General features: G+C 34.6%; 2 protein-coding genes across 3 annotated transcripts in view; one reads left to right on the top strand and one right to left on the bottom strand.

The window, feature by feature from the left end:
• LOC132698980 (brefeldin A-inhibited guanine nucleotide-exchange protein 3) overlaps nucleotides 1-11,595 on the bottom strand; it is a 24,885-nt gene extending 13,290 nt beyond the window's left edge. Inside the window, exons 1-12 of the mRNA XM_060665336.1 lie at nucleotides 11,442-11,595; nucleotides 10,591-10,724; nucleotides 9,363-9,663; nucleotides 8,840-8,993; nucleotides 7,995-8,201; nucleotides 7,717-7,941; nucleotides 7,425-7,655; nucleotides 7,151-7,370; nucleotides 6,953-7,072; nucleotides 5,234-5,407; nucleotides 4,996-5,179; nucleotides 1,351-1,643 (exon numbers count right to left, since the gene is read on the bottom strand). Coding sequence (XP_060521319.1) covers nucleotides 1,351-1,643; nucleotides 4,996-5,179; nucleotides 5,234-5,407; nucleotides 6,953-7,072; nucleotides 7,151-7,370; nucleotides 7,425-7,655; nucleotides 7,717-7,941; nucleotides 7,995-8,201; nucleotides 8,840-8,993; nucleotides 9,363-9,663; nucleotides 10,591-10,724; nucleotides 11,442-11,526 — 2,328 coding nt within the window. The 5' untranslated portion in view covers nucleotides 11,527-11,595. The remainder of the gene's footprint in view (nucleotides 1-1,350; nucleotides 1,644-4,995; nucleotides 5,180-5,233; nucleotides 5,408-6,952; nucleotides 7,073-7,150; nucleotides 7,371-7,424; nucleotides 7,656-7,716; nucleotides 7,942-7,994; nucleotides 8,202-8,839; nucleotides 8,994-9,362; nucleotides 9,664-10,590; nucleotides 10,725-11,441) is intronic.
• Nucleotides 11,332-18,941, top strand: LOC132698981 (TBC1 domain family member 16). Of its 2 annotated transcripts, none has more exons than XM_060665339.1 (7): nucleotides 11,332-11,469; nucleotides 13,737-14,627; nucleotides 15,824-16,113; nucleotides 16,654-16,856; nucleotides 17,261-17,512; nucleotides 17,567-17,748; nucleotides 17,805-18,941. In XM_060665339.1, exons 2-7 carry the CDS (start codon nucleotides 13,739-13,741, stop codon nucleotides 17,990-17,992), a joined length of 2,004 nt encoding a protein of 667 aa, XP_060521322.1. In that variant the 5' UTR covers nucleotides 11,332-11,469; nucleotides 13,737-13,738; the 3' UTR covers nucleotides 17,993-18,941. The 2 variants fall into 2 exon arrangements, with proteins under 2 accessions (XP_060521322.1, XP_060521320.1); XM_060665337.1 differs by lacking the exon at nucleotides 11,332-11,469 and adding an exon at nucleotides 13,095-13,232.

Here is an 18,941-nt window from a genome sequence, read left to right as displayed (position 1 = left end):
GTGTGCTTTACTTTATCAAATAAAATGTAAACATTTTGCTCTAACAAGAAAATTAAACGACAATTGGAATTGTATAGAAGGGGGTTTTTGTAAATAAAAACAAGAAATCGGAGAGGGAAATTGTGATAAATACGCCGCAAGGTGTGCCAGGGAGAGCCCCAACTATTGAAATGAACCATATAAATTTCGTACAATAAACGTTTTCCTTATCACAGACTAATTAACTAGGCCGTGAACCTTCACAAAATAAGCGATTTAAGTCCTCTTGTTACCATGGAAACGTCAACAATAATTTCGTAACGTTTGTTGTCTGTGACATTTTGTGAATGTTTTATTCATACAATTTTCTGTGTGAAAAGTGGAGAGGATTTTCTTAAAGAAATTAAAAAAATGTAGGAAGCCAGTAAAGGTAAGTTTTGAGATCAATTTTGTGCTAAGTAAATTACTCTAAAAGGCAATTATCCTAAAAAATCCTACATTGTTTTGAGTTATATTAGAAAAATTGGCCAAAAAAGTGTGCTTTTAATTTATTAAGCAATATGTTACCATTTTAGGGATGCTATTGATATCCCACCTGCTCCATTTCATAATAATAATTTTTAAAAAACTTACCGAGTGGGCAAAAAAAAAACGACGAAAAACGTTTTTCGTTATAAGTTTTGACCTATTAATATATAAATTTGTTTCCTTTTTTTTTATAGAACGATAGTGTAACTTAAGTTTGATTCATGTAAAACAATGTTATTATTTTTGGTATTTCAATAGGGAAAGGTATTGTCATAATTTTTGTTAACTATGGGTTGTCATGCTCTTTTGATACTAAAACCAACTATAAATCAAAACTTAACTGAACGCTCTTATTGCAATGCAAAAATTGTAACAAAAACAGAGCAAAGTGCTTAACTGAATAATACTTTAGATGTATAAAAACCCTATTATTGTTTTAATTCGTTTCTTTCAAGCAAAAAAACTTAAATATTTTGAAAAATCCGATGAAAATATTTTGTTTTAATCAATATTAAATAAATAACTTTTTTTGTTAAATTGTTAAATTGTTTACTTTTTTTTTATTTACTTAAATATAATTAATTCGAAATGTTTCTACATTTTGCTTAGTGTTATGAAACCGTTTTTATGATTTAATTAAAAACTGTTTGTAAATATACTTTTTTTCTGTGTACAATTATATTGTATTAAAGTTTGACGTTCGTAATCATTTTTTCTATTTATTGTTGTGATTTTATTAATATTAAGTAAAATTTGTTGACATTACAAAAAAATCGAATTAGTCAACCACACACGGTTTCCCTGACTCACTGTGCGCCGGTTTCAACGAGTTTAGAACTATACCTTGTGTAAACCCTCCAAGCTAGCAGTAATAATGTCGTCTCTAACTTTCTGACGGTATTTTTGTCTGGCCCTGCGGGCGACAAGTCGGCTTAATGCAGAAGTACCGCCAAGCGGAGGCTTGTCTCTTAAAGGCGTTCCCAAAACGGACACCACAGACGACCAACAGCAGGTCAAAACTCTGCGTGAAAGCTTTATGCCCGCCTCAATTTCGGGGCTGCTTTCCGGGCTCCCGTGAACTTTTTGAAGTTTTTGCCAGTCTGTTAGGAGCTGAGACGGCGATAGACCACCGACATCTAAAAATACATTATGGGTCTTATTTTTACGGCTAATTCAATTCAAAAACACAAACTAATTATAGAAGTTTTTAAATTGTATTCTAATATTCTAATTCTAATGTAAAAGTAATCAAAACTATTTCTAAATCCCAAAAAAAAAAAGAAAAACAAGGAAGAATGTACAATTTAATTTAATTTAGTCCTAGCGAAACACTCTTATTGGTTGATTTTTTGAATATATGCAAACTGTAATAATTTCATTACAGGTGAGCTGCTTCCTAAATTTGTACTTGCCACCGTAGTATTAAAGGATAATTTTGCAATAGTTTTGTACAAAAAAATGGCACTATATGTTATTCGCCTAACAGATAATTTCAACATATGATAGAAGTCAGGGCTTGCTTCATATACTACATCTATAAGATTGTGGTTATATATAAAGTTCGTGAGAAAAATAAACATTTTTTGATTGTTTTTAATTCTGTTTACATACTTATTATATCGGGGACTCCACATGGGCGTTATAGAGTACGACCGGCGACTTGGCATCTTTCTCACTATGTTTTCAATATGAATTTAAAAACTCATTTGCCAAGATTCTCCGAGATCCCTGATCTATATCATTTTTTAATTTAGTGACCTTAAGATAGTAACATTTGTCATTATTTAAAAACAATCGATTTCCTAAGCAGTAATCATAAAACCTATTTTGGTCATCAGCATATGAAATAAATTTTGCAAAACGAAAACATTTATCCGAGTCCACTAAGAACACATGAAACAGAATAAGCCCCAAGTGCGATCCCTGAGGTGTGCCAGACGTGGTATCCATATTTAACTCAACAAACTGTTTTTAAAAAGAACCGTGCACACCGAAGTTTTTAAGTTTTACTAACATTGTAGGATGGTGTACTTTATCGAATTCCTTGGAGAAATTGGTGTACACACATTTGCATTCTATTATCTAACGCCTCAGACACGTCCTGAACATATAGTGACGAAGTGTGGCGATGAAGCTACCATTAAAAAACCGTGTTGCGTTTCACCAAGGACGTACCAAATTTTAAAAAATAATTTCTCTCTTATAATAACCTCAAGCATTTTCCCTGGAATAAGAAGAATTTATATGGGTCCCTAGTTTATGATATCAATCTCACTGCCACTCTTATGAACAAGTATCGTCTGTTCATAGATCTAAAAAAGCGACCAATTGCTTTTGAATGGGATTATCCAAGGGTGGTCATTAACATACAATGCAACAAGATTATTACCTAAAATTTCGGAATTTAAATTCAGGTAAAATTGTGGTCCGTAATAGAAAAAATTTTTATATCTACCTGTGTTTAATATTCTTTGGTTTGGTATACTACTTAGTTTAAGTTTATTAGTACACATTCTTATTTCGTGTGTAATACAGCGTGTGTTGAATCGTGTGCGAATTATGCAAAATATGTGCGAGTCTAGTGTATCTCAGGAAATGCTCACGCCCAAATGTAGAAAACACTATTCTATTGAGACTAAGGAAGTTATAAACAATGTTTACTTGACTCTCATTGAACGTGGTGCCAGCAAGCAAGCATCTTTAGAACAAACTTCAACATTGACGAAAATTTCAACATCAACTGTATGGAAAATTGTGAATAATCCCATTTCAGCGAGGAAAAAAAGAAGCGATGCTGACATTTTCTCGGGTGAAGACGAAAGTGATCAAGATATAATGCGGCGTAAAATTTACCAATTATACGAGGAACAAAGCGTGCCTACATTAATTAGATATCTTAATTGAAAAAGATGAAACCGGTGTTAAATGTGGCAGAACTATCTTAAGGAAGTGTATTCAACACAATGGGTCTTAGATTTAAAAAATTTGACAAAAGGCAAGTTTTAATGGAATCTTTTAGAATTCGGAAATTGCGACTGGAATATCTAGAAAAAATTAGGATTTACAGAGAACAACAAAGGCCAATTATTTACTTGGATGAAACCTGGTTCAACACTTATGATATCCCGGAAAAGGGTTTGGTTGACTCAACTGATGAGTGTAAAGTAAACGCGCCACCAAAAAGAGGTAAAACAATAACTATTTTGCATGCTGACTCCAAAGATCGTTGGATTCCAAATGGAGTTTCTCTGTCTGCAAAAAATATTAAAGATTCTTCTCTGGATTACCATGAAGACACCACCCCTGATTTATTTGAAAAAACTAGTTCCAAACATTCCTCCTAATAACGTAATTGAAATGGACAACGCAAGTTATCACAGTAGACAGTTGACTAAAACCCCTTCCTCATGTGACACAAAACCAACAATCCAAAACTACATATATAATAACGACATTTCTTTTCACGAAGATTATACCAAAAAGCAATTAATTGAGGTTCTATAACGCTTGAACCTACAAAAGGAATACGTGTGTGATAATTATGCAAAAAATATAGGACATACAGTTTTAAGGCTTCCACCTTACCACTGTATATTTAATCGCATTGAACATGTTTGGCACCAACTGAAATCTGCCATTCGTCGCAACAATGCTTTTCCCCGTGTTAACTCCAATGTCCTCAAACTTATAGAAACCGAAGTTTTTAACATCCCTCCACAAAATTGGGCAAATTCTGTTAAACATATAGAAAAAGCAGAACAATCGTATATCCATATTGCAAATAATTAGAACAAATAATCATTAGAACAGGCGATGATAGCGATAGTAATACTGATATATTATGTGAATAATTTTAGGTATTTTAAGTAGGTAATAAATAATTTGTAATTTTATTTTAGATTTAAACATAAATACATACATAAATAAGTAAATATTGTTTAGTATCTTTCCTAACAAAACCCCAAATAATTAAATTCTAAGCAATGTACGGAACTGTTCGGCCATATTTCATTCTTACAGCTTGCCCGGGTCTTTCCTTAATTTGTATCAGTTAGTTAATTTCTTATATACATGAACAGACTTTGCCACATTTCCAAATAGTCGGGAAGTGCCCTTCTGGTAAACTTTTATTAAAGAGTAAAAATAGAGGTAGCAGCAAAGATTCCGTACAAATATAGGGGCAATTTGTCTGGCCCAGGGCCTTTATTTATATCTAGTTTGTTTAACTTAATTCTAATCTGCTCTTCAGAAATGATAATTTTGTCATATTTAGCACTTCACGGTTGTAGTTTTATTGTTCTGGCCTCAGTTCAAGCAAGCTACAATAGCAATATATGTAAATGCTTAAATGCTTAACTCTTGACCTTTACCACTATAGTATAAGAGACCTGATAGTCAGTCGTAAGGTTATCTGCGATTGACTTTGTTCACTATTGGAACGTTAAATTTGGTACTTTCATCAACATGGCATCGCGTTTTACAACTTACCAGTTAACAAATTGATCAAGGCGGGTTGCTGCCTACTTTTCGGATCGTAGCCGGCCGAGAGAAGAAGTGATTTTGCCAACACGTTTTGATAGAGCTCGCACAGCCATGTGGCAGATACGTAAACCAATATGCCACTACCGTGAATTTCTTCTACAAACTGGGCTTCCGTTATCGGCACAGCCGCCTAAAATTTAAAGAACTTCTAATTATTGTGGCTCTCTATTACTAATTGACGTGCCTCCTTTTTTACGTCGTCATGATGACCTGCTTGGATGAGCTTCAAATCCAGCAGTAACGCGGAATACGTCGCTAGGTATACGCCGTCAGCGTTCATTATAGTTGGAATTTCATAGTTCTGTGCCGAATTATGTTGGCAACATTTGGATGCAAACTCTTGGAGCACCTCGTCTACCTATTGACAATTCCATTATACTATACAGTACACCAGATGGGCGTCAAAGTATGTATAAGGTGATGTAACATGTTACCGATACTTTTGACATTTGGAAAGACGATAAAATATTTTTGGCTTATAAAAAAAATGTTTTTGGTTTCCTGTGTTGGAGTTATAAATTATAAATCAATGCAAAAAATTTCAAATGACTTGAGATTGCAAAATCAACAGTCGGGGATAAATAAAAAAGTATGGAGAGACAGCTAATGTTAGCGTTCGTGGTAAAAGTTCAGGCCGACCTCGTAAAATCACTGATAGAGATCGTCGTATTCTGGTCAATATTTGTAAAACTAGCAGACGAAGCGTCTTACGACAAATTCAAGCCCCATGGAATCACGAGGCAAATTTAAATGTCTCCAGGGAATGTTGTAGATGCATAAGTCTGGTTTGAGTCTTTATGATGTAAGTTTACAATTTTTCTTGTGCCAATAGAAAAATTATTAATATTATATGATCTGCTTTTGTTAAAGGCAAAGGAAAAACCATTATTCAGAAGAAAAAACATTTGGATTGGGCAAAATCTATAAAATCCAGGACACGGAAACGTGGAGTAACGTTATCTTCAGCGAAGAATCAAAATTTGATGTGTGTGTAAGCGATTTTCGAAACAGGGTGATTCGTACAAAATCAGAAGCCTTTCACAAGGATTGTCTAAAGCGCAGGGTAAAATTTCCCCAGGGTGTTGTGATATGGGGGTGTATGAGTGGTAAAGGGGTTGGCAACTACGAGTTCATTGATGGTACTCTAAATGCAGAAACCAACAAATTTTATCAAGAAGTTTGATTCCATCAATAGAACGAACTTTTGGAAATGAAAATTTTCTATTTCAACAAGGCGGTGCGTCCTGCCATACTGCGAAAACAACAAAAAAGATGTTTGGGGACCATAATATGAAAGTTTTATCGTGACCATCAAGTAGCCCCGACTTAAATATTACTGAAACTTTATGGTATCGGATGAAAAAGACTTTGCATAACAATCCTCAGCGTACAGCAGCATTAAAGTCAAAAATCATCGAAATTTGGAACACTTTCACACCCGAATATTGCAAGACTTTGGTAGATTCCATGCCAAAACGCATAAAAGCCACGAAAGGTGATGTTAGTTCTTATTAATGTTCGATTTAAAGTAAAATATTTAAATGCGTCCGAATATTTAATTGTCAGCAAATTCGGTAAGTTTTTGATATTTTGTCATGTAATTTATGTGAAATAAAAACATAATTCATTACGATAGCACTTCTTGGTATAAAAATAAGCACGTGATTTCATTTTTTAATCGAAAAGGCAAAAAAAATTACTTGTTAGGCCTTGTAGTATGTAGATCATGCGAAGCAGGCGAATAATTATAAATACTCAAAAATCTCAGAAGCCACAACTTTCAACACTTGCATTACAATAAAACAATGAATATTTTCAAAAGTGAAATCTAGTTAAGGGCTCCATTGAAAGTGGCAAAAAAGCAGCCGGTGCTTCAAGCTGCTGCGATAGATCCAGCGGTTACCTGAATGGAAGACCTCAGAGATAACAAATTTGGCAAAAGTATGTGTTGTAGCGTTTTCACAAAATGCCTGGAGTTGTGCCTTTCGATGTCGGTGTTGCATTCATCCAAACCTGTCCTACCCTAAAAGGTAAACCTCAGAGTAAGCCAAAAATTTGCCAAGTGCCGACGTGGTTTATTACCCACAAGAAAATAACTTACCAAAATCAGTGATTTGGGCAGCTTATACAGTTTCTGAAGCTGTTGACTGGTCAGAAAACTCTCGTCGTCCATGATGCTATCATCGGAATGAGTAATTTCTTCTTCGGGTCCCTCCGTGGCACCCGAACAATCCGACTCTTCGCCGTCTACGTCACGTATGTTGCCTTCGATGCCGCTACTGTCTGAGTCGCTTAGAGACTTCAGATTAGCAACCACGTCTCTGTAAATTATTGTTCCAAAGTATAGTTTGCCCTGAACCAAAGGGTTACTTTACCTGTAAGGTTTTGGCAATCTGGACAGAGATTGATAGGTCAAAGGACCAGTGTAATCGGCTTGTTCCAAGACTGTATATCTGGAATTGGTAATGTCTGCAGTGTCCTGAGTCAAACCGTCTCCCTTGCACAACGCTTCCAGTGAACCCAGCAGAGCCCCCACACACTCCACACTAGCGAGGACAACCGCAGATTCATTGCACTGCGAAGATTCTTCTATGGAATCCATTATCCTGTTAATATCCCACGTGTTCAATTGCAAACTCTTTGGTTGGAAAGTAACTTTACACTTACAGTCTTATAATTGCCATATCATCGCCGGCGTGTCTATGAATTGGACCGCTTAACAGCACCAAATCCACCAATCTACCGGGCGACCTTAAAAGTTCCCTAGCAGCTCTCAATGGCTCTAATCTCTTTTGTGGGCTGGGCAACAGTAGAATCCTATGAAACAGGGCTTCAAGTACAGGTCGCAGCGGTCGTTCTCTCCCTACTAGACGTACGACTTGAATACCAATGCTGCAATATTGATCGGTTGCACTTGGACAACGAAATTTTTGCGCCGACTTTACCTGTAAATTATCTTTGCCTGACTGGTGGTCAATACCTGTCCAGTAGGATCTCCGGGAGAGCCGAGCAAAGACAGCAAGGCGGGGCAAAACTTTTGCCACAAGAAAGTCGTAAAGTGGAAGTTGGAGTGAACGCTGTGGGGCAATGTGTTGACAAGCGTTAGCAAGCATTCCAGGAGAAAAACGGTCAGATCACTCGATTTTGGCATCCTGAAAAATGTTTGCGAAGCCCATCAAAATGGTGTCATCAGATCCATTAAAATTATTGCATTTATTACTGACTGATTAAACTGTTTATTGTTTGCTGAGGTGGGCATATAAAAATAGATGTTTGGATTCAAACTATGCCATTCTTTAAATTCAGAAATAGGCAAGTTTTACGATACTTTTGATATTCGAGATAATGAAAGGCAAAAAACTAAATTTGTTCGATGCTATGGTGATTAATAAAATGGGATATTCGAATCTATTACTTAATGACTAATTGGATTTAGATGCGTCTCCGTTGTTAAATTTAAATTTATAATACTACCCCAGTAACTAAGAATCTATTACTATGTTATCGAAACAGCTGTCATAAAATAATAATTAATTGTGGAAATCTGACCATTTTTTTATTCTAACTTAAGTGTTTTAACACTTCATTTAAATTTTCAAAAAAAATAATTCACTCTAATTTCAAACCACATAGGTCCATACTTCTTTGCATCCCTTATCCAAAGGTCTTTTTTTAATTGGATATTGATGTTTTCTCCTTTCACGTTTATTTATTCAAATTTTTTCAAACAAGTGGGCAATTGTTCTATACTTTTTTCTGATGTAGATTTAGTTATGACATTATTGCGTACGTTTTGCATTCCTCCAGTTTACTACAAATGTACTGAGTGACAGGTATGGCCTCGTTGAAGCATGCGACAGCGGAAGTCTTCATATACACTTCGGCGCTACTGCCTGAATTCTTGTGCTTTTGTTGCTGTTGCAGTATCTCCTGACACTCCTCATCTAAAAACCGATCGCAAATATTAATATTTTTTCTGAACATCTCTCTTAGTTTGATATATTTTCTAGAATATATAATGAAGCACACATTTATAATTCTTATATTGCTACCACTTGGCAGGCCTCAGTATATTTTCACTGGTAAGTTTTGTACAATTTCAATATTCTCAGATAATCATCGAAAAATGCTTTCTCACACATTTTGATGTTGGATTTGTTAGATATTTTCAATTGGCATTATATTGTTAACTTGAAAGAAGTCTATTAAATATTTCGAGTTTTCGACAAGAAAACAAAAAAGCGTTAACCTCGAAAACGAGAATTAAATTACAAAAATTTGAGGAAAGTGAAGAGTTGAGGTTCTAGACTTACCTAAAAATGTACAAAACACTGTCAGTGTCTGACTAGCAGCAGCTTGGGCTGCTGCTCTGATTGGTTGAGTTCCGGTTTCGTAAGCATCACCGCATCTACTCAACAGCAACATTACCAGTCTTCCATTAAGGGCCCAGCTCGCAGTACAAGCCAAATTCAGTACCACCCTTAATATATGGACTTGGGTGTCTTCGCAATGAGAAAGCATAGAAGACGTGGCGAGAAGAAGTTGTGCTGGAAGCCATAACGAGTCGTCTTCTGGTTCAACGCCCGTTTGGAAACGCTCGTCCCTCACTATTTTCTGGCAAAGCGAACACCACCCCGATCTTAGTTGATTTGTTTTTTTTTTTTTGTAAAATTGTTAATAGTTTGCACAATAATTAGTTTTTAATACAACTTTTTTAAAAATTAGTTCAGGCCGAGCCAGTTTATTATTATAATGTAATGTAATATATATGTATATAAATAAAACCTGTCTTGTCAATTCTTGAGAATATCCCTTGTGATGTTCGTTCGATTAGAGAAAGAAAACCGGATTGTATTTTCATGTAATTATTTGGTTTTATCGATAATAACTTGCCGGACACTAGAAATGGGTAAGCCAATTTTTGAGATACAATTTTTTTGAAAAAGGGTTTTTGGTGTTAATTTATTTTTCAATTTTCTATAGTTACTTAACTCTATCGTGATGATTGTTTTCAATTCATATTCCTTAAAAAAAAATAGGCAGGTTGGCTAAAATATAAGCTATGAATTGTGGAAAAAAAGGTTAATCTGGTTATATTGGTTAGTTTTGAAATGAATAACAATTCGACTCAATAAAATGAGCTAAGAAACATTTGGGAGATCTACCAAAGTGGCAGTAACATTTTTCTATTGATAGAAGCTAAGGATCACGGATGCTGTAGGTTTAACAAATGTCCAATTAGAAACTACCAAATATACAAATTTTTCAAAAACAAATCTTTAAAACTGGCAATGATCGTGCTTCCTCAAATTACTAATTTAAAAATGCATTGAGAACATGGATATTGAAATTCCAATTTTGACCAACTCTGAGGTCGTGTAAATAAGAATACGCATTCTAGTTTGTGATTAAATTGACGGGTTATTTATAAGAAAAAGGTTTATACTGGGTTATATGCACTCTTAAAACCAGTTTTAATTTTTTGAGTATCATTTTCGAGTTCTTTTGATGGAGACAAACGATTACTGAAAAACTACTTACATTAAATCCACCCAGAGCTAGCGAAACCAGTTTGCTCCTCTTACTCTCCAGTGCCAGTTTAAGTGCGACAAAGCATGCGGATCTCAACTCGTAGGAAGGGTTTCGCATTAAGTTATTTTGGGAGGCTAACAAATCTAAGAATCGTAATAGTTAGATGCAACGAAATCAAATATGCCGCCGTCTAGTCCGAGTCCAAAAAATTCGAAATCCGACATTGTAACTACCATTAACACTCCTAACGATTGGCTATCGTAGGAGTGTTAATAGTAGTTACAACGTAGAATTTTATTGTCAATCAAGAGACTACCACTTTTGCAATTTTTTTAATAGATCATTTCTTGAATATACAGAGTGAATTATCCGGGTTTTAACGGCTCTAAAAAAAACTTGCATGAAGAACCCAAATTTCAGAATGAAACAGCCAACAACCTTTTAAGATTTGTTAAGAATGTTTCTGCAAAATTTGAAAAACCTTAATTTGGTACACGTGATATTAAAAAAAATATAAAATGCTAAATTTAACCTTGCTTTTGATTTAGCAAGTTTTTTCGTTTTTAACAAAAATAATTTTATTTATATAATCACATGTTTTAAAATATAAACTTGTTTTTCGGTAGGTGATTATTATTTTCAACGTTTTCCACTGCACCAAAGCGCACTATTAACAATAACGTTATTCGAATTAATCATTCAGCAGAAGCAATCATTCAAATTGAAGCTAAATCGTCCCACACACGAGAACAACCTTGAGCGCTATCGACAACGGCATCCTAGTTTTATTAATAAACACAACGCACGGAGAAAATTTTCGATAAAACCTTTGACTCAATTCGCCCACATGTTTTACTCACCGTGGGCTTCTTGTGCTTTTTGCTTCAGGTGAGTCAGTTTCGAGTTACCCGCTTCTTTCACGAGATTCAAAAGCAAATCCTCCATTTCGCGATTTGTCGAACTCTCTAGTTGCTGGAAAAATGATTGTGGAAATACGTATTACCGACTGCCAGCTGCTGCTGTGGTACGCGCATTGTCAGATGTCGCAGGAAAATCAATAGGGTGGAAATACGGATATCAACAGGTGTCGACAGATGGAAAACGTTCTCGGTGTTTATTTTTAGGTGCACCATTCACTTTATGAGCGCCTAGGATAGTATATTTTAATGCCGAAAAAACAAATGATTACCCATAAACAAGCATTAAAATAATAAGAAATGTTAGTAGTAACTATTGAAATGGAACAAAAACGCCAAAGTGATAATAACAGTAACACCCACATTTATTTCTCATTGCTTCGTGAAAAATTTTAAAGTTAGTGAAGACCGAAGAATAATTTTCAATTTTTTCCTCTATAATGGGTAGCAGTTGCGAATGCAAGAAGTACTAAATTTGAGTTTGTATTTGAGAGTCTACCAGTAGCGCACTGCTAAAAGGTCTGGGGGAGAAAATTGAACTCTCTGCCCTAAAAACAAATAAAACTTACGTTACAAACTTAAATTTTGATTTATATACCTCAAAAACTGCAAAAACAGTACAAACTTAACACATTTTTTGATTATGTATCCCTAGACATTCATAGTGATATAATGTTGCATTTTATTTCTAGTTCATTACTTACTTGATACTTGATATTTTATTCTATTCTTCGGTCAAGGCGAGTTTTTTTGCTAAAGTTATCAGCATTCAAGAATAGATATTGAAATTGAATCGATAACATCGATTATCCATCTACATGTAAACTTGATAAAGTGTGTCCAATATTCGAATGGACACCCCGGAATTTTATAAATAAAAATTATGTAATTTTCAACATTTATAGTACTCTAGCATTATTCATTTTTTCAAATAATTATTTAAAACATTACTTGGTTTGAGTCTTGGTTTTCAAGAATTCTGGAATATCAGCAAATTTTTTGTGATTAACTTAACCCATCCCCTATATATATATATATATATATATATATATATATATATATATATATATATATATATATATATATATATATATATATATATATATATATATATATATATATATATGATGACACTATATTCCGGGATATCATCCGTTCGCTCGTTGAACTCCGACTGGAATCCTGCATCCGACTGGAATCCTGCAAATCCTGCATCCGACTGGAATCCTGCAGGATTCCAGTCGGATGCAGGATTTGCAGGATTCCAGTCGGATGCAGGATTCCAGTCGGAGTTCAACGAGCGAACGGATGATATCCCGGAATATAGTGTCATCATATTTTTCCATCCGTGAATCAATACGTGAGAATATATATATATATATATATATATATATATATATATATATATATATATATATATATATATATATATATATATATATCCGTTTCCGAAATTCGTATCCTTTGATACACGAAATTTCGTTTTTTGCCTTTCATATACTGAAATTCGAATTAATAAACTATTTGAAATTCCGGAGCACGCCAGCGTTCTGACATTTGCGCGTGGGGACTGGATCAATATTTCAGTGGACCAGATATGGCTATAAGGTCGATCGTTGAGTATCGAGGTTCGGAGAGGTTGGTTCTATAAAATGAATAACATTTTTTATATTTTTCGGGGATCGTGAGTGTGTTTTAATGGAAATTTCTTGTGCAACCCAAAAAAGCTGAACGGTATGACATCTAAGTATATTTAATTCATCAATATTGAAAAGTAAAGTAAAGGAAATAATAATAGCGACTGAAATAGCTATTGCTTAATGAAACTGGCTCGCTACTTTTTGAATGCCCTAATAATTACGGCATTAATTGAGTTTCAATCTCAGAAAAGGCGGTGGCCGGTAGAAATTTACAGCATTTTTTGAAAAATAACTTTTTCATTTTTCAACGTTTTTTCCAAAAAATGAATATTTTTTCCGATTTCAAACACTTTATCTTAACGGTTCGGGTGCATAATATACCATTAACGCGTCAATTTTTGCCCTACATAATGAAACTGTCATAAAATTAGTTTATTCGACAAACCTATCAAACTTTTGAATCCTTCTGATGTAAAACCCGAAAATTAATAAATTTCACATTTCACAAAGAAAAGCACACTTCTTTTAAATTGACCAGCCGTTTTTTCTTTATGGTGCACGATAAATGTCTTGAAACAATTTACTTCATTTATTGCAGACATGCCTCTGTCGAATATAATACGCCGAGCGTCCACGTACATCCTCGGCTACGAGGAATCTTCCGAGAAAACCGGCTACGAGAACAACGAAGTGCTGTTTTGCAAAAATAACATCTGCGTGCACCCCCCGGCGATGATGCGACACGAAAACGACATACTGCACAATCCTGGATATCTGACAGTAACGGCGAAAATATTCGTCGATCAGTACAATAACAGTAAGCGGCCCACATTGTTTTTAACTTGGATACCGAACAGCGACCTTTCCAAATGTAACCTGCCGCTTCAAAATAGCAAATACAAAAAGGAGAGCAGTTTGGAAAGCCTCAATTCCAACGACTCAAACAATAGTTTCTCTAACGAGAGGCCTACGACCATAGAATTGAAAAGTACAAATCCGTTTTTAAATTTCGAAGAGAAATCATGCGATAGCGATGACGGCGACAAAATCGGAATAAACATCAACGTGAATATCTCCAATCCCCACATAGAAATCATCCAGACTCCGGATAGCGTCAAGGATCAATCGGAACAGTTTCAGTTCAGTAGGTCGGCTAGTGTTACTTCGACGGACAGTCAATACAACTGGATCGCTACTCCGGAATACCTCATCCAAAAACACAACATGACTTTTCCGGAAAGCGCTAGCAGCTCCCCGATTTTACACAGCAGGAATCCGCATCGATGTAGACGGTTCAGTGTAGACTTGAGCCAGATGCGATCGCTCAGGTTGTTCTTCAGCGATAATAGCTGCACATGCGGACAGCTGGTAGTCGCTTCGAGGGAGTCGCAATACAAGATACTTCATTTTCACCACGGCGGGTTGGATCACTTGGCACAGGTGTTGCATCAGTGGCACTCGCTGCTGCATAATATTAAATCCGTCAAAGGTATTTGATGATATTCGATGATATTCGATCTATGACATTCCAGAGGCTGGACAACATTGTAAATGAAAATGTACTCTTTGTCTGCCTATTATTTGGTTGATGAACTTCCACTGTCTTTATTTTTTATTTAAACAGCATTTCGGGCAGTTGTGTTGTGTAAACAAAAAATGAGGACACTTCGCGAATCTCTTAGAATGCCTACTAAATCATTGTTTTTTAATGAAATAAAAGGTGTCACAAACAGAATTGTCATATGCATCTTGGACTTTTAAATACCTTTGTGCAATAACTTATCGATAAACTGAACAGTGATCTGGATAGGATTATTAACTTAAGGTCCAATGAAGTGGACAACTCACTACAACTCACAAATTTTGATATACAAAACAAACTTGTGTTTTTCAATGAAATACCCTATAAGTATTTTAATAATTATATTAGGCATGTTTTTAACAAATGTCGCTTATAAGGGGCATTTCAAATACAATGCTATAATGGTTTTTTTATGAGTAAGAATAAGATCCTTGTTATTGCAGTAGTTTTTAATTTGTATGAATTTTATCATACCTATTGCAGACAATCTTTAATGTATTTACCTATTTCAGAAAATTTCAACAAATAAATGTCTTAGTATCAAATTAAATTTTGTAATTCTATCGCCCAAAAACGTCGACATAATTCCAATTGTAGTTAAAACAATTTTGCAGCTTTATAAATTTAACTTTGTCTGCGTTACTTTTCTTAAAGTATTTTTTTTTCTTCTCGTTTTTAATTCTGTGTTTCTCTTTTCCATTTTGCAATTATTTATTTATTTAATATTATACACCTTTTATTATTGTTATTACATACATATATGAAAATCGAAAACGTGTATTTATGGTTTGTATTATTTAGCATAATGTAAGAAGGTGATTTAGAAAAGAACCACATTTTAACTAAGTTGTTAAATTTCAATATATCTAAGTTGGGATTCTTTGCATAAAAATATTAACGAAACTTCAACATTTGCACCAACCTTCACCAGAACTCCAAATCCTAGTAACAATCCATTAAACTAAAAACATATTTAACAAATTCACTTTCTGCGAATTCAGAATGTTATATCTCATCCATGCTTTTGTTGACACTTTTCGTATTATTTTAATTATTATATTTATTATATACACCCCCTCCTTTAAACCTACTTAACTTTGCAGGTGGCGACGAAAACTTGCCATACCGCCACTTCATGGTCTGCAGGCCAGAAGTGTCACAATTAGAGTTGCATCCGGAAGAAGGACAAATGCCTAAATTGACCGATGAAATATTTAGGAGGCTTTTCAACCATTCCGGGCAAATAGAGGACGATTTGGCACTGAGGAAGTATGTGTTCTTTGCGGGAATGGATCGGGATATACGGAAAGAAGTGTGGCCATTTTTACTGCACGTTTATCCCTACAATAGCACATTTCAGGACCGGACACAGATTGCAGAAATCAGACGGCAGGTATAAAAATGTAGATTAGATTAACTCAAGGCCTCCGATTTGGCCCACCATGGCATCTTCTTTATTTTTCAGTCTTTATTTTTTAGTCAGTAGCTAGCAACTAAACAAATGGTTTAAAATAATTATATACATAATAAGTTCCATCCTTCCCTAACTCTCTTCATCCATGTTGGTCTGCATTTTTTTCTTCACTTAAACTGCGAATTTGGCCCACTTTATGCTCACATAAACGATACGTTGACCCAAAATTAATAGTAATAATTAATATTAATATTAATAATATTGTAGGTAAGTTAATTCAGTAGAAGATGTTTGAAATGTTTTCTTTTCTTTTTCTTACGTTTGTTTATTATGACTTGTCCGATAAATGTAGGGCATACATTTTGACACATAGTTATCTCCTTTCTAGCCCTCGTGGTGAACTAAATGCGCAGTTTCCACTGTTTTTTTATGCATTCAGGAAAAATTACATTACATTATTATTATCATTATTATTGCACAACAGGTCTAGAGCTGTGATTCGATGATTTTTGCTTTCAGGAGTACGATGAAATTACGAGAAGGAGGTTGGACCTCAACGGGAACAACCTGAAGCACTTTAAAAGGAAAATACAAAGCGTGGTAGAAAAGGATGTGATCCGAACGGATCGAGGCAATCCGTTTTTCTCCGGCGACGACAATCCAAACCTGGCGATAATGAAGAACATTCTCTTAAATTACGCCATTTATAATCCTGCTTTGGGGTAAATACTTTTAATGTACAGGAAAAGAATATAATAGCGATCAACAAGAAATAGACTAGCATACCAGTTGTCAAATTTTGAGTTTGAGTGTTTCATATAAATGATATATCACAGTTTGGTTTAATAAAACTAGGGGAGAATGTGCAAGCAACAAGCAATTTGAAGCATGATCAATAATATTTGCTGAAAGGAAAGGAATTTTTGGAATATCAGTTTAAATATTTCTTTAAATTTAAGAATTACTTGAGTGTATTGTAACGCTCTATATATCGCACAAGCCACCGATTCGTTTAAATCGAGGATAGTGACTGTTAATATGATTGCCAGTATCAAAGAATCAACATTTTTTATTTAACAGTACAAATAAAACTACGGAATCTGTAATGAAGCTATCCATATTTTAGGTACACGCAAGGTATGAGCGACTTGTTATCGCCTGTGTTATATGAACTAAAAGATGAAGTGGCCGCATTTTGGTGCTTCGTCGGGCTAATGCAAAGGGCCGTTTTCGTCGCGACTCCTACTGATAGAGACATGGACCGATGTTTGAGATTTTTGCGTGAATTGATCAAATTGATGGTGCCCAAGTTCCACGATCACCTAGAAAGACACAAAGACGCCATGGAGTTGCTGTTTTGCCACAGATGGATATTGCTGTAAGCATAAAAGGCACATGGAGAATGTGGTTTTTACCTATACTAATTTTGCAGTTGCTTCAAGAGAGAGTTTACTGAAGGGGTCGCCCTTAGAATGTGGGAAGCGTGCTGGGCAAATTATTTGACAGATTATTTCCACCTCTTCCTCTGCTTGGCTATCATTTCGGTCTACGCTGACGACGTGATTGCTCAGAACTTGAGGGCCGACGAAATGCTGTTACATTTCAGTTCATTAGGTAAATTTAATAACAGACCACATTTTTCGAAAGGTTCGTGTCTAATGTTCTTTCAGCAATGTATATGGACGGTCAGCTAATAGCAAGAAAGGCTAGAGGGTTGCTGCACCAGTTCAGACTGATGAGAGAAATTCCCTGTACGTTGAATGGTTTGTGTAAAAAGTGCGGTCCTGGGATATGGGATAGTACGCACAGTCCCCGGATATATTGCACGTGTCAGGGAGCTTGTGTAAATAGCGCGTAAATTGATTTCTTGCTCAATGTATTGTTTTGGAGTACTACGGTTGAGATTATTTTTAGCGGAAAAGATTTCGCAATACATTTTAATTGTTAGAAACTTTTTAGAGCAAGCTTTGACTTATATTTCGTTAAGAACTGAATTCGTAAGTAAATAACACACCTTTCGTTAACATCAATAGATCTCACCACAGACAAATACATAACATTACCAGTTAATTTCATTAAACATTGTTACTTATTTAAAATTCCTATCTACATAGGTTTCTGTAATAAACAGCTCTTCCGAACTTTGTAAATTGATTTGGACAATTGCCTATAAAGATTTTATTTGTTTACAAATTCCCAACTTTTTCAATTTTCAATGATTATCGATAATTTCCAATATCGCTATAACCACCATTTTTATAAAATGTATTATATGAGATTGTTTTTTGTTAACAAAATTAAAGAATTTAGATTGACGTCAGAATTTCAATTAATTAAAATTAAATATTTCGGTGATGCCGAATTTTTTTATTTAGCATATTTTTTATTTAGGTTTGGGTTGTGAAGCTTGAAATTTTGACATAATTTCAATTTTGCAAATGCTGTTTTTGAATGTAAATTTATTAATGATGATGATTTAAAAATACAAAAATCAATCAATTATTTTTAAAATAAAAGATGTGACGGATTTGTGAACAAATAAACGTACTCTCTGTATGTCGATTATGAGATCCATTCAATTGGACAGACCAAAGTAATTTGAATAGCAACAGATTTAGATTATCTAGACATTTTGTTATTTGACTCGCATTCAGCTGCGTATTCTGATATTTTACTATCCAAAACTTCTTGTTTTTCCTGTAGCATGATTGAACATTTATATATTTTTAAACAGATTGTTAAGTAGTTTTTACATATCGATCGAACATTGTTGAAATAAAAGGATAAGATTTACATGCAATAAAGAA

This window comes from Cylas formicarius, unplaced genomic scaffold, assembly GCF_029955315.1.
Source record: "Cylas formicarius isolate icCylForm1 unplaced genomic scaffold, icCylForm1.1 PGA_scaffold_3__17_contigs__length_32017465, whole genome shotgun sequence".
Classification (NCBI taxonomy): domain Eukaryota; kingdom Metazoa; phylum Arthropoda; class Insecta; order Coleoptera; family Brentidae; genus Cylas; species Cylas formicarius.
The sequence above is the reverse complement of the archived record's forward strand: the minus strand, read 5'-3'. Positions and strand labels throughout refer to the sequence as shown.

What these genes read in the sequence shown, in the direction of transcription:
- LOC132698981 (XM_060665339.1), top strand. Translation starts at nt 13,739, where the DNA reads ATGCCTCTGTCGAATATAATACGCCGAGCGTCCACGTACATCCTCGGC. An exon ending in ATTTATAATCCTGCTTTGGG is followed by an intron (nt 16,857 to 17,260) that starts GTAAATACTTTT and finishes TCCATATTTTAG; the next exon opens with GTACACGCAAGGTATGAGCG. An exon ending in GTTACATTTCAGTTCATTAG is followed by an intron (nt 17,749 to 17,804) that starts GTAAATTTAATA and finishes ATGTTCTTTCAG; the next exon opens with CAATGTATATGGACGGTCAG.